Source organism: Marmota flaviventris, chromosome 13, assembly GCF_047511675.1.
Source record: "Marmota flaviventris isolate mMarFla1 chromosome 13, mMarFla1.hap1, whole genome shotgun sequence".
Classification (NCBI taxonomy): Eukaryota; Metazoa; Chordata; class Mammalia; order Rodentia; family Sciuridae; genus Marmota; species Marmota flaviventris.
The window spans coordinates 67,231,463-67,246,039 of NC_092510.1; the positions used below are offsets into that span (position 1 = coordinate 67,231,463).

At 52.8% G+C, this 14,577-nt stretch overlaps 1 protein-coding gene across 9 annotated transcripts in view; it reads right to left on the reverse strand.

Annotated features, from left to right (window-relative positions):
* Cntfr (ciliary neurotrophic factor receptor) overlaps window positions 1-14,577 on the reverse strand; it is a 44,012-nt gene that overhangs the window by 15,661 nt on the left and 13,774 nt on the right. For all 9 annotated transcript variants that reach the window (XM_071600449.1, XM_071600444.1, XM_071600448.1 and 6 more), the window contains exons 3-4: window positions 6,658-6,742; window positions 2,423-2,656 (exon numbers count right to left, since the gene is read on the reverse strand). In XM_071600449.1, coding sequence (XP_071456550.1) covers window positions 2,423-2,656; window positions 6,658-6,742 — 319 coding nt within the window. The remainder of the gene's footprint in view (window positions 1-2,422; window positions 2,657-6,657; window positions 6,743-14,577) is intronic.

A 14,577-nucleotide genomic window follows, 5' to 3' on the forward strand; every position in this document is an offset into this window, starting at 1 on the left:
CAGCTTTATCCATCCGGGGGATTTTGGGGACCCAAATTGAGAAGACAGATGTTTTGGTGACTGGTGCTGAGCTAGATTCATCCTTCTCCCACTGCACTTGATAAAGGCCCAGGGCTAGGCTGAGGGCTCCATTGATGATGTGAGGCAGGGAGGGGTGGGATGGGAGCTGGGGCAGGAAGGATTGTTGGGCTGGTCCTGCAATTCTCAGTATGACCTACAGGGGTAACCCCACTCTTGGCTTGAGACTAAAATGTTTGGTCTGAATCCCGTCTCTCCAATTTTAAAAACACTTTTTCATGGGGAAAGGTACATCCTACCAAAATATATTTTGTGGGAATCCTGAGCAACCCTCCAGCCTAACATTTCACTTGGTTTTCTAGACTAGTCTTCTGACAATGGGGCAAGGGCCTGCCCCAAGATCCCTTAAGCATTTCCTAAGTAGGGAAATATCCACAGGATATTTCCTACCTTTCCTACCACAGGGAGATCCCAGATGGGATGATACCAGAGGAGTTTGAGTTTGGGGTTAGGAGAAAAGAAACAAGGATTTTCAGAGCATTCCCTTTGCTGGTGGGTATTTTTGGCCCAGGGCTGGATGCCTGCTCACCTGACTCTCAGCAATGCTGACAAACTCAACATTCTGCTTTTCATAAACCCCCTTTCCAAATCACACTCACTAGTCTTCCCTCTACCTTCCTGGACTCATCTTTCTCCCCTTTTGTGGCTCATTTCTATCAACCCCTTACATACTGACAGTCTTCATGGCTCAATTTTGGGTCCCTTTCTCACCCCACAGTCTCTCCTTTGGCTGCCTCACCCCTCCCATGGTCTTAATGCTGACAACCCCCTGCCCCACAAATTTCCATTTCTAGAACAGTCCTTTCCCCTAAGCTCGGATCCACTAGCTACCAGCTACCAGTTTCCACCCCCAGGACCCCTACCAACACATCTGTAGCAGATATCTGTGGAACTGCTGGTCCCTCACCCACACCACTTCTCACTGCCAACTTCTGCAGTTATCTGCCTAAGAGCTTTCTCTGGCCACCAAGGCATGCTTTGCCTGCCGGGGCATGAGGCCAAAAGTACTGAGAAATTAAGGCACCTACCTCCACCCCAGGAGATGGCAGGAGAGGTTATATAAACATCCCAGCTCCCTCACCCTCAGGCAGGACAACTCTGAGGTGCATGTTCTGCATCCGCACCCAGAGTCCCCTCCATAGTGCTCCAGTCACAAAGAGGTAATGTCAGGATATGTCAGGTAATATCAGAGGTAATGTCAACTCTTGCTCTTTATTAACTTCCCTTTTCAGTGTCACTCTCCACATTCCTCTATGGTGTCTCCATCACTTGCCAAATAAATTACTTGCTTATGAATTTTCATTTTGGAATCTGATTCTAGGGAAACCCAAACCCAGACACTGTTCAAAGAGAACACATCCCCTTTTCCCCCCATTGCCCCCTACTGCAGTGATGGTACCTTCAGGTCTCTCAATCGCACCCCTCCCTACTCTCCTGCCCTTCCACCTCCAATTCATTATCAATTTCTGGAGGTCCAAACACCCTCCTCAACTTCCCCAACTCCATGCCCCAGTTCCAGGTCCTCATCATCTCTCTTGCATTCTCACTCTTCACTGGGGTGAGGGATTCTTTAAGAACAGAATTTATTCTTCATCACTTTCTAGCTTCCAGGATCTTTTTTTTTTTTTTTAATGTGGTGCTGAGGATCGAACCCAGTGCTTCACACATGCTAGGCGAGCGCTCTACCTCCGAGCCACAACCCCAGCCCACTTCCAGGATCTTCATCTGCTTCCTGACCCCTCCCTTAGCTTCTTTCACCACTGACACCAGCCCAGGTGGCCTTTTCATGCCCACTCGGGGGCCCATAGGTATACTCAGCTTTCTGCCAGAAATTATGTTTCTGTGGTATCTTCCAAATGCTCTGTGTCTCCATGTGCCTCCTATTCTGGGAAGCCTCCCTTCAATTCTGCGGTCTTCCAGAGTACTCCTACCTACACCTGCATAATCACATATCCCATTTTCCTTCCTCAGGCCCTGGTCAATCCCATGGGAGCAGACACAGGGAGACCATTCCAGCTCAGAGCTGTGACCCTAAGATTCCTCCCAACCAGGCCTCAGCTGGGCTATTCCTTGCCAGGCTCCCTCTGCCCATTTTCTCACAGGGAACAAGATTTCAGGATCTCCAAGACTTCTATGGGGATGGGATACATGGGAGAAAGGTCCAGGGGTCTGGACTCATTGGCTAGACAGGACTCAGAGGTCAGAAGAATAGATTAGGATAGGATCAGAGAGCAAGGGTCAGGCTGTGGCCCTCCCCTCTCCCTGCTATCCAACACGAAGGGGAGTTGATCTGGGCTACAGGTCTGTGCCTTAAAGAAGACGGGAGGTCAGGGGCAACACTTACAGCCCACATGTAGCAGGACTTGGTGGCGCAGGTGCCAGGAGTCACGGTGGAAGCAGGCGTAGAGGCCACTGTGGCCCAGATCCAGGCCACGGAGTACCAGTTGAGAGCCATTGAGCAGGTCAGGGGCCAGATCTGTTCCATTCACCCGCCACGTCACAGCTGCATCCCAGTTTGCTGTTCCACATGGCAATGTCACATCTGAGCCCAGGCGCTCATACTGCACATGGGGTGTCTCTGTGGGGGCAGAGCACAGGGCAAAATTTGCCGGTCACCTATGCACCCCCAGGTGAATGTGCATAGGTGAGACCCTGTGAGGGTGTACAGTGTGAGTCCAGCCATGAGGCTGTGTCTGACCACGCAAATGTCTCAAGAAGGGGTATGTGCAAAACTTCTCTGTGGCTGGGCAGGTATGCAGGTATGCTAACATTTCCAAATTTGTATGTGTGTGCATGAGCAGAGGCTGTGTGCCAGTGCGTGTGACAGAGAGTGAACGTGCCTGTGTAGTGCTGGGAGGGGTCGTTCTCAGTGAAAATCCAGTTCACCTCCAGTCCCTGGGTCCTTTACAAAGTTTTTCTGACCCCCATGACCCTAACTTCTTGCCACCAATAGGCCCAGCCCCAGAGGCTTAGCTCCCAAACTCCTTTTTCTGTCTCTGTTTCCTCCACCACCCCCCTTATTGTCTTTCAGTCCGTTCTCTTCTCTTCCCCTCTCTCTTCCTGCCTCTGCCTGCCCCGCCTCCAGCTCTGCCCCCTTAGCCACAGGGGGTTTGGGCAGCAAAAGGGGGAATGGGCAGGCCATGAAGTGAACCCTGGGGAACTCCTGGCAGCTGTCAGCTTTGCGAAGCAGGAACTGTTAAGTAGGGCTGGGACAGAGTGAGTCCTCTGACCATTCCTCTCCTGCCCCCAGAGGGGCCTGTCAGAACCAAAAGCAAACCCCAGCCCCGGCCTCGGCAACCCAGGCGTGATGGACTGAGCCCAGGAGACTGGAGATGGAAGGGTAGAAGGGAGCACCTGTCGAGAGGCAGCGCCAGGTGGGGGAGGCAGCAAGTGGGACAGAAAGTCAGAGAAGCAGATCCACAGGCAGCAGCAGAGAGGCAGGCATGCAGAGCCAGTGGTATCGTATGGGAATATTAGGACATCCCCACCCCACATTCTTCATACGCCCCCCCCAAAGTCTGGAAGGGCAGATGCTTCCCTCTCCCCAGCCTGATCTGTTGAATGAGGGTGGGAGGAGGAAAGGGGGCAGCAGGGGGCTGCAGGATCCCTCGTTAACACTAGTTCACATCTCCCTCCAGAGAGCCACCCTGCTGAGTTTGGGGATTTTCAGAGGCAATTCCTGTTAACGAGCCAATTAAGTTGGGCCAGTGGCCTCTTAATTAGACTTGTTAACACCACCAGGACTGCAGGAGAGGGGGGCTACAGGGATCCCCCTGGGCCTGCCAGCAGCCCCACCCACTGATTACAGCCCCCTCCCCAGGACAGTTTCCCGGTGGTGGAACATCTGTCCCTGTTCGCTGTCTCTCTGTGTCTCCTGGTCTCTTTCCCTCACTGCTTGTCTCTGTCTTGCCCCTCTCTGAGCCTCTCTGTCCCTGTCAGAGGAGAAGGAAGCAGGAAACCCAGCCAGCCCTGACCACTAGTCTGTGGGGCCTGGGACCAGTCTAACAGAGGATGAAGGGGCGGAAGGGCGGTGGCTGGGGGCCTTGGAGGCCACAGCTGTGAGGCTGGACCAGAGACTGAATGGGGTCCTCCCCCTGACCAGAGGCCCAGTGTCCAAGACTCAGACCATCAAGTACCCCCCCCAATCCACCAGCTTCGGCCACTGAGCCCCCTTCCAGCCTCCCTTCCAAAAACCTGGAGCTTCCAGGAAACATGCCAAGCCCCTCTCTCTGTACGCCCCCACCCCCCCAAGCAGAGACTTTGCATCCAGCTGCCTGAGGAGGAGGTTGAAAACTGACCGTTGGGGAGGGCGTGTGGCCATCATGGTCCCAGCGGCAACACATTAACACCGATCAACAGCAGCTCAGAACTAATGAGGACCCAGTAAGGAGTTTTAGTTTGGCAGGAGGGGTGCAGGTATAATCACGAGATAGGGAAACAGTGACTCAACAACACAACAGACACAATGTCCATGAGATGGCACCTCCCCATCACACCTTATCTGCCTGATAAAAGAAATGGAGACACAACTTGACAACAATGACAAACCAAGGGTGGAAGGGCAGGACGGGACCGAAAACACAACTCAATGACAGAAGACGACCACAGGCCACCGTGCAGAGGTGGAGGAAGCAACATGGCATGACAATCACAGTGTCACGACTGCTACAATAACACAACGGCAACACAAACAGCCATGCATCAGCTCCAGAGATGGCAAGGAGTTAACCCTTTGTCTCTGAACAGCTCTCCTCCCACCCCTACTGATGTGTTGTCCATTTCAGAAATTAAATCAAGCAGCAGGGGGAGGATGGGGTTCTTGGCCCTGACGCAGTGACAAATGCTCCAAAGGAATCAGCTGTGAAAAGGTTGTTAGAAGCCAGGATGAGAGACAGAGACAGGATGAGGTCATGGACATGGAGAACACAGAGGACAGAACTGACGGCTCCCTCACACCTGTGCACACAGGCTCACATGGGGAACACATGCCGGAAACAGTCCCCCTGGGCGTCCTAAGCAACTTCACACTGCCACACACACAGGATGAGGATGGTCACCCACAGAGAAGCAGCTCACACAGGACAATTATCCACATGGTTACAGTCACACATGGGTTCAGTCATACAGGGACAGTGTCCCATTTCAGTGATAGTAATACATGGTACAAGATCACAGGCATGCACATGAAGGGCATCATCACCCAGAGGCACAGTTACATGGGGACAGGGTCCCCCACACAGGGAGACATATAACAGGGACACAAACACACAAAGAGAAACAGATACTATCTGTCACACATGGGGTATAGTCTCAAACATAAGGATACAGCCCCTAAAGGGTACAGACACATAGACAATGTCACACATAGGACATAGCCCACAAGGGTAGAGAGAAAAGAACAGCCAAACAGGGACATGCTCTCATTCACGCAAGAAAATGGTCTCACACACTCTCAGAAATGTGGCCTTGTGCCAGGGCCTTGGTTATGTGGGGACCTGTCTTTACACTCAGGAAGAGACCACTGCAGGCCCTGTGTAGGGCCAGGTAGCAGCCCTGGGGCCAGCCAGGCTCTCTCTGGGTCTCTGTGTTGATATTATAAGAAGCCACAGAAGTCTTGACCCACAACCCTTCTCCTGAACCCATAGCCTTGAGGGTAGCAGAGCTCAGTCATCAGGGTCTGCTCCAAGCCTGGGCCCTAGAGATATACCCATCCTCCATGCCTCCACCCAACCCAGCCAAGGTGCAGGAGACAGGACCAAACCTCCTGGGGAGATTAGGGAGCCTCATTCAAGGAAAGTTTCAAGTTCAGGCCTTGTAATGATTGGCCGCTTGAGGTGCTGCCTCAAATGCAATACAAGGGCCGATGGTCAAGTGAGCATTTTGTTTCCCTAGCAGGGTACAGCTCTCTGTCCTGTGGACTGGGGGCAGGACTGGGCTCTTACTTGACAAATGGGAAGCAGCCACTGAGCAGTCCCTCCCTCCTCCAATCATTCCAGCTGACTGACTGGTCTTCCTTAGTGCACCAGCCCTCTCCCATCTATTCCCCTGCCCGTCCCACCACCTTGGTCCCCATCTTCCTTCTAGGATAAAGTTGAGGGTAGAAAGTGACCAGCAGTCTTACCCACTGTTTCCTATTGGTGCCCTCAATTGTACCTCCACAAATCTCCTGAAGGAGATCCCATTTTACCCAACAACGTACAAGGACCCAGCTCCTAGCCCCACTCCCAACTCCTATTTCACATGCGCGTATCCTATGCCCTCCCTAGTGGGAGAGACATAGATCATTTCAAGCCAGAGACACAGTCAACATGTGTGTGAATGAGAAGAGTTATGTCTGAGACATCAGTGGGTCCCGCTGTGTTTCAATGTCACACAATTACACGTACTTCTGGGTGCTCATGCATGACAATGCCTCTGTGTGTGTGTGTGTGTGTGTGTGTGTGTGCGCGCGCGCGCGCGCACGCATATGAGAGACAGAGAGAGAGAGACTCCTGGGTGGTGTCAGTAGGTAACTGTGCCAACAAGGATTCATATGCAGCTCTGGGAGAAGGTCAATAGGCAGCTCCCCTGAGCACTCACCCTGTGGACTGTGTCTTTGGGTGTAGACAACGGCAGCAGCGGCAGCAAGCACAGCACAGCAGGCCCATGGGACAGGAGCAGCCATCTGTTGGGAGAAACGGGGGGGGGGGGGGGGGGGGGGGGGGGGGGCAGCATCAGCCCAGGCAGGAATCTCCTGAGGAGCTCCCCTGTTCTCAGGCAGGACTGGGAAACCCCAGCCTTACGGCCAGAGCACCTTGACCCCATATGCCTTCTTAATGGGGTTCAGGATCTTCTTTCAAACAATGGAAAGCAACATTACTGGCGTCTGCAGGCAAAGGTTTGCTAAGATGGTAGGTGGCAACCTACAGTGGTTTGTTGTTCAATAAGAATGCTGGCTGCAGACTGTAGTTGACTTCAAATGAGTTATAGAACATTGGTAGTTCCAGGACCATTTTTCTAAAAAAATATATAACTTTACTGGTGAGGTTGGCTAATTAGCTATAAACATCACAAACTGAAGGGATAATGTTTTAACTTAATTCGAGGGCTATACTTCTTCAAATTGATTTGAATGGAAGGCCCTGGCTGCCCTGGCTGTGCATCTGGAGTGGGGCAGGGAAAAGCCTGAAACTGTATGTTCGGAGCCTCTTGGATCTGTCATTGGTCCCTGTCCATTCTGCCATAAGCCTGGCCACTAGGCTCTGGGGTACCAGAAAGGGCAATGGTACATGAGTCAGCTCAGATGTGGCTTGTGCTTTATTATATACCAAAGACCACGAGAAAATCAGGGGGACTAGGGACACGGCTCAGTGGTAGAAGTTTTGCCTACCATGAAGGAGGCCCTAGATTCTCCAGGACCACAGGGAGGGAGGGAAGGAAAGAGAAGAGAGGGAGGGAGGGAAAGAGAGAGGGAGGGAGAGAAATATGAGAATATGAACAGGGAATTTTCATATATAAGTCCTTGTCAGGGACCCAGGTCATCCTTTACTCCAGTCATGTACCTTCATGAGCCTGGGAATCCTAGCCCAGTGGATGAGCATCAGTGTCTACACACATCCATGTGGGTATAAAAAGTACACTCAGGACATGTCCCCAGAAGCCAGGGAGTATCCAGTAGCCTCTACCCAGTATCCTGCTTCTTAGGTTGAGTACAACTTCTCCCACCTCCCCTGCACACACACTCACACAAGAGGGCAGGGAAATGACTATTTCCTGCAGAACAGAACCCAACTGTGACAATCTCTCCTTCAGTTTGTCAACCATTGAGAAGCCAGAGAAAGATACTGAGGGACACTACCAACACCCAATTAGGCCACTGTCAGAAATAAAGTCAACCTCACAACAAAGTCACTGGCTAGAGACAGCCCAAACAACCAGAGAGAGCCCCAAAGAAATAGTTATACACACAGTGGGAGTTAGAAACTATTAAGGGGGACCATCAGACAAAGGCAAATAAAATCAGGTAACAGCTGATGAATGGTCTAAGAATAGCCAACAGGACCAAAGAAATGGCCAAAGAATAGCCAACATGACCAAAGGAACTGCCACAAACGCTGTGAAAGATTTAGCCAGACACAAGCAGACATACTGCCAGAGGAAGAGCAAGGAGCACAGGCAGAGAACTCATCAGCCAGAGAACTAGAGACACTGTCAGAAACAGTGCCAGGGAAACTGTCTGACACACAAGCAGAGAAACACCAGAGAAACTGATAGACACAAACAGGCGTACACCCAGACAAACAGCTAGAGGAAAAACCAGAGCCACAGCCAGATGCTCAGTCAGGAAGTATCTACACCACTAAAAAGACTGCCAAAGACACCATCAGACACACAGACACCCTCCCAGGGACACAGCCAGAGACACCATTAGAGATATTGCCAGAGAAACGGACAGACACACAGCCAGAGAAACGGACAGACATACTGCCAAATTTACCCAGAGAAAGTTCCAGAGACAAAGCTAGAGACAATGCAGACATGGCTATAGTAGAAGCCAAAGGTGGGTCTCAGCCTGTAGCAGATGGGGCTGAATCTGACTCGTAGGGCTCCTTTATGGGAGATGGCTCCTCCCTGCCCAGGAAAGTCCTCTCCTCTGAACACCCTTATCCTACTGGCCATAGCTACAGGTGCTCTGACTGCACCGCCCTGGCAGAGCTCCTTTCTCTGCCCCATGTGGCCTCAGCCACCCTTCCCACATCAGAGACTCCTGGAGCCTTAGCTACCACTTGCCCTGTCTTCTCTAAACCCTCAGCCCCTCCCCATCTTCAACTGTTCCCCAGGTCTAGGAGGTTAAGGCAAAGTTACGCAGCCAGCAAACTAGCAAACAAACCCAGGACTGAATCCAGAGCTGGTTCTGGAGAAACAGACACACTGAAGGTCTACCTGGCTCCCCACTTCAGCCCTTGCCAGGAGCTCTCAGACCCTCCCCCTCCACTTCCACCATCTGTCCGTGCCTCTCCCCTCACAGCCAGGAAGATCCTCCACCTCACTGCCAGGTCCACTGCCCACCCACGAGAGAGGAGCCAGGGCAGGAAGACAAGAAGGCAGAGAGGAGCAAGGCTGGATCATAGGATGGGAGTGCCAGAGAGAGAAGAGGGAGGGATGGCCTCTGCTCCCAGTTCCTTCCGGGTCCCAGTCAGGTTGGAGAGGGGGAGATGGCCAGGCAAGCACACAAGCACATACCCCATGAGCGTGTGCACACACACAAATGCTCAGGCCCCCGCAGGGGGAGGGGTGGCTTCTTCATCAAAGTCGCCTCCATCAGCCCAATGAGTTACTGTAAGGGCCGGGCCCTGGGCCAACGGGGCTGCAGCCACGGGAGACGGGCGCTGCTGAGAGAGCGCTAGCACTGCAGAGAGTGGGGGTGGGGTACAGACAGACACTGCAGGGTCTGGGCACCCAGAAAAAGGAGAGACTGGGGAGGGGAAATGGAGAAGCAGGGAGAAATGCAGAGCACTGACTGGAGACTCAGCGGGGCAAGGAGACAGAGATAGAAATAGAAGGGATGCAGGGGAGACAGCAGATTTCAGGGTGAGGGAGAGAGAGATCCAGAGGGCCTGGGAGCCCACCCTAGAGCATCTGAGGAAGCTCACCCAGCTCTTCTAGTGAGAAAGACGAGGTATCAGTAGTAGTAAGAACTGGTGTGAAGTAAGAGCAAGGCTCTCCAGAGGATGGAGAGATTCCCACTGCGGATCCAGAAGCCCAGGCCCCAGGAGACAAAGGTGGACTGAAACTCTATCCCTGTCCCTGCCCCTGCTGACTCAGAAAGCCCCAAATCAGTTTCCCTTCCTCTTTCCTCAGAGTCCCAACTAGACCCACTCTCCAGGTGGGAAGGCTGAGGCTAGAAGCATCCAGAACACACCACCACTCTGCTCTGGCTCACCTCAGGCTCTCATCCCAGGGCAAAGAGCATTTTCCCAAGTCCACACCCTATGACTCTGGATAGTCTGGATGATAAATGCCAAAGAGCCCTAGACAAGGGCTCCCAGTAGGCCCCCTGAAGAGGACATCCCAAGAATGAGGAAGGAACAGAGGGCACTAGCAAGAAAGGAGACCAGGGGCAGTATGTCTGCTTGTGTCTGGCTCAGTTGGTAGAGTGAAAAAAAAAAAGAAAGGAAGGAAGGAAAGAAGGAAGGAAGGAAGGAAGGAGACCAGTGCCTAGCAGCCCAAGGGTTCTAGCACTTCTCCTGACGTGAAACTGAAACCCCAGTGTCACTGTTACACACAGAGTTGATACATAAGACAAATTCCCAAGGCTCTAACTTCTGCCACTATCCTACTGTGACACAAAAACACCATCACACAGTGATAACACCCAGTGAAAATGATACAACAGCACTACTGACAGTAACACACAGGGGTGTTGACAGTCATCTTGATGATAATGAAGCAGTGAATACAGTCACACACAGTAACACCAACAGGGGAATGACACCTGTTGAGACTGATAGCCAGCCCCAGGGCAGTAACCTCAGAATCAAAGATGCAATGAGACTTACAAACACATACAGTAACACTCATGATGACATCAACATAGTGACACAGGGATGATACCAGTCCACAGTAATACTGACACCTGTGGAGGTTGAGTCACTGTAAGTAACATTGATAGACATAGCAACAGGCTGGAGATCAGGGACTTCTACCTAGTTTTCAAGTCTGGCTTAGGATCCAGGACCCGAGACCCCTCTTATCAGTAATGTCCCAGTTGCTCTGTGCCCTGCTTCCTCTTGCCCAACTGAAGACAGAACCTGAGGGAGGGAACAGTGAGTTTTGGAAAGTCTCTATTTATTTGTGCAGAATTACAGCCAGCAGTTTGGGTTACTGAAGACCAGTCAACCCTGAGGAATTCCTGCCACAATCAGGTCAGGGGTGGGGGGTTTTGAGCACCATTGACTGGGTCTCGGCTTTAACTGCGTGTGAGTATCGATCCACAGTCGTGTGTTCTGAGCTGAAGCAGGGGGTGTGGGGAGGCTGGCATGAGAGTCAAGTAGACTCCACCTGGCCTGGAATGAGCAGAGGCCTCAAGCAGTGTCCTCAAAGCAAGGTTACCAAAGTGGGAAATTGAGATCTGAAGACCACCAACTCAGACTCCCCACTATGGCTGAGGATGGGGTGGGTCAGGCACATTCATCTGATGGAGGGTATCAGGCCCAGTACAGGACCAAGGTGATTCTTAACAGCTTCTAGTCCCCACTTGGCAGCCCCAGACTCAAGATCTCACGGTGTTGAGTGCAGAAAGGGCACCCCTGGACCTGGGGCCTCATCTTCCCCTCTCCACAGAATGGCCCTAGGAGCCTACCTCTGGGAATGAGGCAAGAACATAGGGCACATTGGAGACCAACTGATCCAAACACTGTAGGAACTCTGAAGGTTTTAGCTCTTCAGAGGAATTAGGTTTGAGCAAGAGAGAGAGACACATACACTAGAAATAAAATGAGAAGCAGGGTAGGGGTGGAGATGGGGGCAAGAACAGGATGGGTAGGGAGAAATAGCACTGGCCTGGCCGAGGGGGAGTCTGGAGAGACAGTCAGAGTGGGCAGGAAGCTCAGAGAAGGGGAGGAGGGGCCGAGGCCGGGAGGCCCCCAGATCCCACCAGGCCTAGGCAGCCTGGACAGCGTGGGCGGTGGGGGCGGGGGCAGAGGCCTGCACCGTCCAGAAGCTGGGGGGGGGGGCCAATGGGTAGACCAGGCCAAGGAGGGAGGCCTGGCCCCTGGCAGCTGGCCCAGTAGGCCCCCCACCAGGGAGCGGGTGGGCCCAGGTCAGGGGCCAGCTCCTGGGCTGGAGCTGGCTGGCCATGGGCTGGCTCCCACTCCCTGTGGTGTCTCTTCCTTCTGTTTCTCGGAGTCTCTTGTCTCTGGCTCTATCCCTTTTCCTTCCTCTCTAAATCCAGACCTGCTCCTCCTCTCAGCTCTTGGTGCCCCAAGTGGTATAGGTCGCAGAAGCTATGGCTGGGTTTGGCTTCTCCTTTACTCCTCTGGGACTACCACCTCCCCACCTAATCCAGAGGCAAGTCCTAGTGCTCAGGGGAAAGGACCCCATGGAAGCACAGGCCCCCTCCTACTACTCAGAAGAGGGTAGGACAAACTGAGCACCAGTGGGAGGGGGGCCAGGAGGGAGGCAGGGGGAGCAGTCCCCCAGCTCCAGCGCTGGCCGAGGTTGTGGAAAAGGAGGCGGCCCAATGTGAGTGAGTTGGGGGGGGGGTATCCGCACCTGCTGTTGTGACCTCCACAGCCGGAGATGGGGGCCTGGGGGGGGGGGGGGGGGGACAAGATTCCGATGGATTTTGGCAGCAGCCTGGACTCTGAGTGCTCAAACCCCCCCACCCCCAGCCTCTTGCACCGTGGGGACCCTGAGATCAACATGTGCATGTGCGTGCCCTGCTGCACGTGTGTGCGGACGGGTTTTTTTTTTTTTTGTGGTGGGGGGGTAGGCAAGGCCTTCCCATGATGGGCCTGGCTGGGCAGCTCGGGAGGTGTCCTGGGAAGATGGGAATCTGTCCCACCAGCCTGTGTCCACATGAAAAGGCCCAGTTGGGGCCCTGCAAGCTGTGGTGATCCATACACATAATGTGCTTAAGCACCACTCTAGATGCAGAAGATCCAGATTATCTCCCTCAGAAGTCATCTGGTCCAGACCCCGACCTCTTGAATAGGGACGTTGGAAGGGGCACATTCATATCCTCCCTTTGGGCACATGGGCTCTGAGCAGCTTCATAGAACTCGAGGCCTAAATGTCAAATCCTCTATCGTCCAACACTAGTTCAGAGTCTCTTCTGGCTTCCAGAATAATCAGGAGGACCCTTCCACCCAGGAAGGACTTCACACCAGTCAGGTTAAGTGATCCTCTTGTAGGGACAGAATGCTATATCAGGAAATTAGCTGGAAGGACTCCATGAAGGGTGGGGGTGGACAGGGAAACAGTATTGAGTGAGACTTCCCTTAGCTGGTAGGGGCACAAGAAAGGGTCCACAGCAGGTAGGGGGTGGTCAAGAGGTGGGCTCCATGAAGACATGGTCCTTCATGGAGACAGGAAAATGGACAACATGGCTTTCCAGATTTGGAGTGTGGTTCAAAGATTCAATTTGTCTCAGTATCTCCTACCATACCACACTCTGACTCCATCACTGCTGTGGTACCAATATACCCTTGAAAATATACACAGAAGCCCACGCATGTAAGCCTGTACACACACACTCACACACACACCCCACCAAGGGATGGGGCAGCAATGCAAGCGAAGCATGGGTTTGTAACACTAAGAACTGAAGATGGTCTTTCTGACAGAGCAGGAGTTGAGTGGGGGTTGGGGGAGACAGAAGATTGGACTGTTTTTTTATGGAACAGTGATCTGTTCTTTCTGCCCCCCTAACATGCATGTGTACTGTGCATGCTCCTTCTGAGAAACCTTCTGGTCTGCTGGGCAAGAGCAAGCCATCCTTCCTCCCCCTTTCTCCCCTCCTTCACAGTGGGGAAGCCAGAGCAATCTGTTCCTGATGGGTAAACACAGGCATGAGTATGCGCACACACATGCTCACACACACACACACACACACACCAGCAATTCAGGGTCACACAGAACCCAGTGCTTACTTTACCCCAAGAGCGCACACTTGGGCTCTTACTGCCACTCTGGGGCAGAGTGCCCCAGAGCCCCCCCGCCCCGCCCCGACACACACACACACTCACACACTTCCACAAACACACAGCCAGAGCTTTACAGACACACCCAGGAAGCGTCTCACAGACACTGGCATTCAGAGTCTACCATAATGGCCACACATCACGGCCTCCCACATGGACACCCACTGCCATAGCCTCACGCACGCTGGTGTGCATACACACACACATACAGTCAGTCACACATACACGCACAGACTCCCTCACACAAAACAGTCATGGTCTCACATATGGATACCATCACACACTCAGAATAGTCGACCTTCCACATAGGCTCCACTGTGCACCTCCAGAAACTCAGAGTCCTCCAGTCACCCTCAGCCTCGCAGCCCACACCCACAATGCTAAATAACACAGATACACACTCAACAGTCACACCATATGGGACCTCAGGTTGCTTAGCTGTGCTTAAGGAGAGAAATAAAGTCCAGGGCAGCCTAAGGCAGGAATGGAAAAGAAAGGGAAAACTTTGTTGGTCCTTAAAAGGCAAAGAAATAGATAATTATTCCCCTGGCAGCTCCTTCCACTCCTAACCCTGCTTTCAACAGCATTAGGGAAAGAAGGGAGATCCAGGCCAGAATAGAGGGGTAGAGGTAGGAGCCAGAAAACCCCAGAATCAGCCCACTCCCCAGGCCCTTGCTGCCTCCTCCACCTTTCCCCTCTTCAAGATGAGAGCAGCAGCAGCTCTCAGTCTCTCTTATCTGCTGTGTGATCCCAGGCTTCTCTGTTACCTCTCTGTGTCTGTACTGTCTCTAGGGTACCCAGATGTCAGCCCTCAATG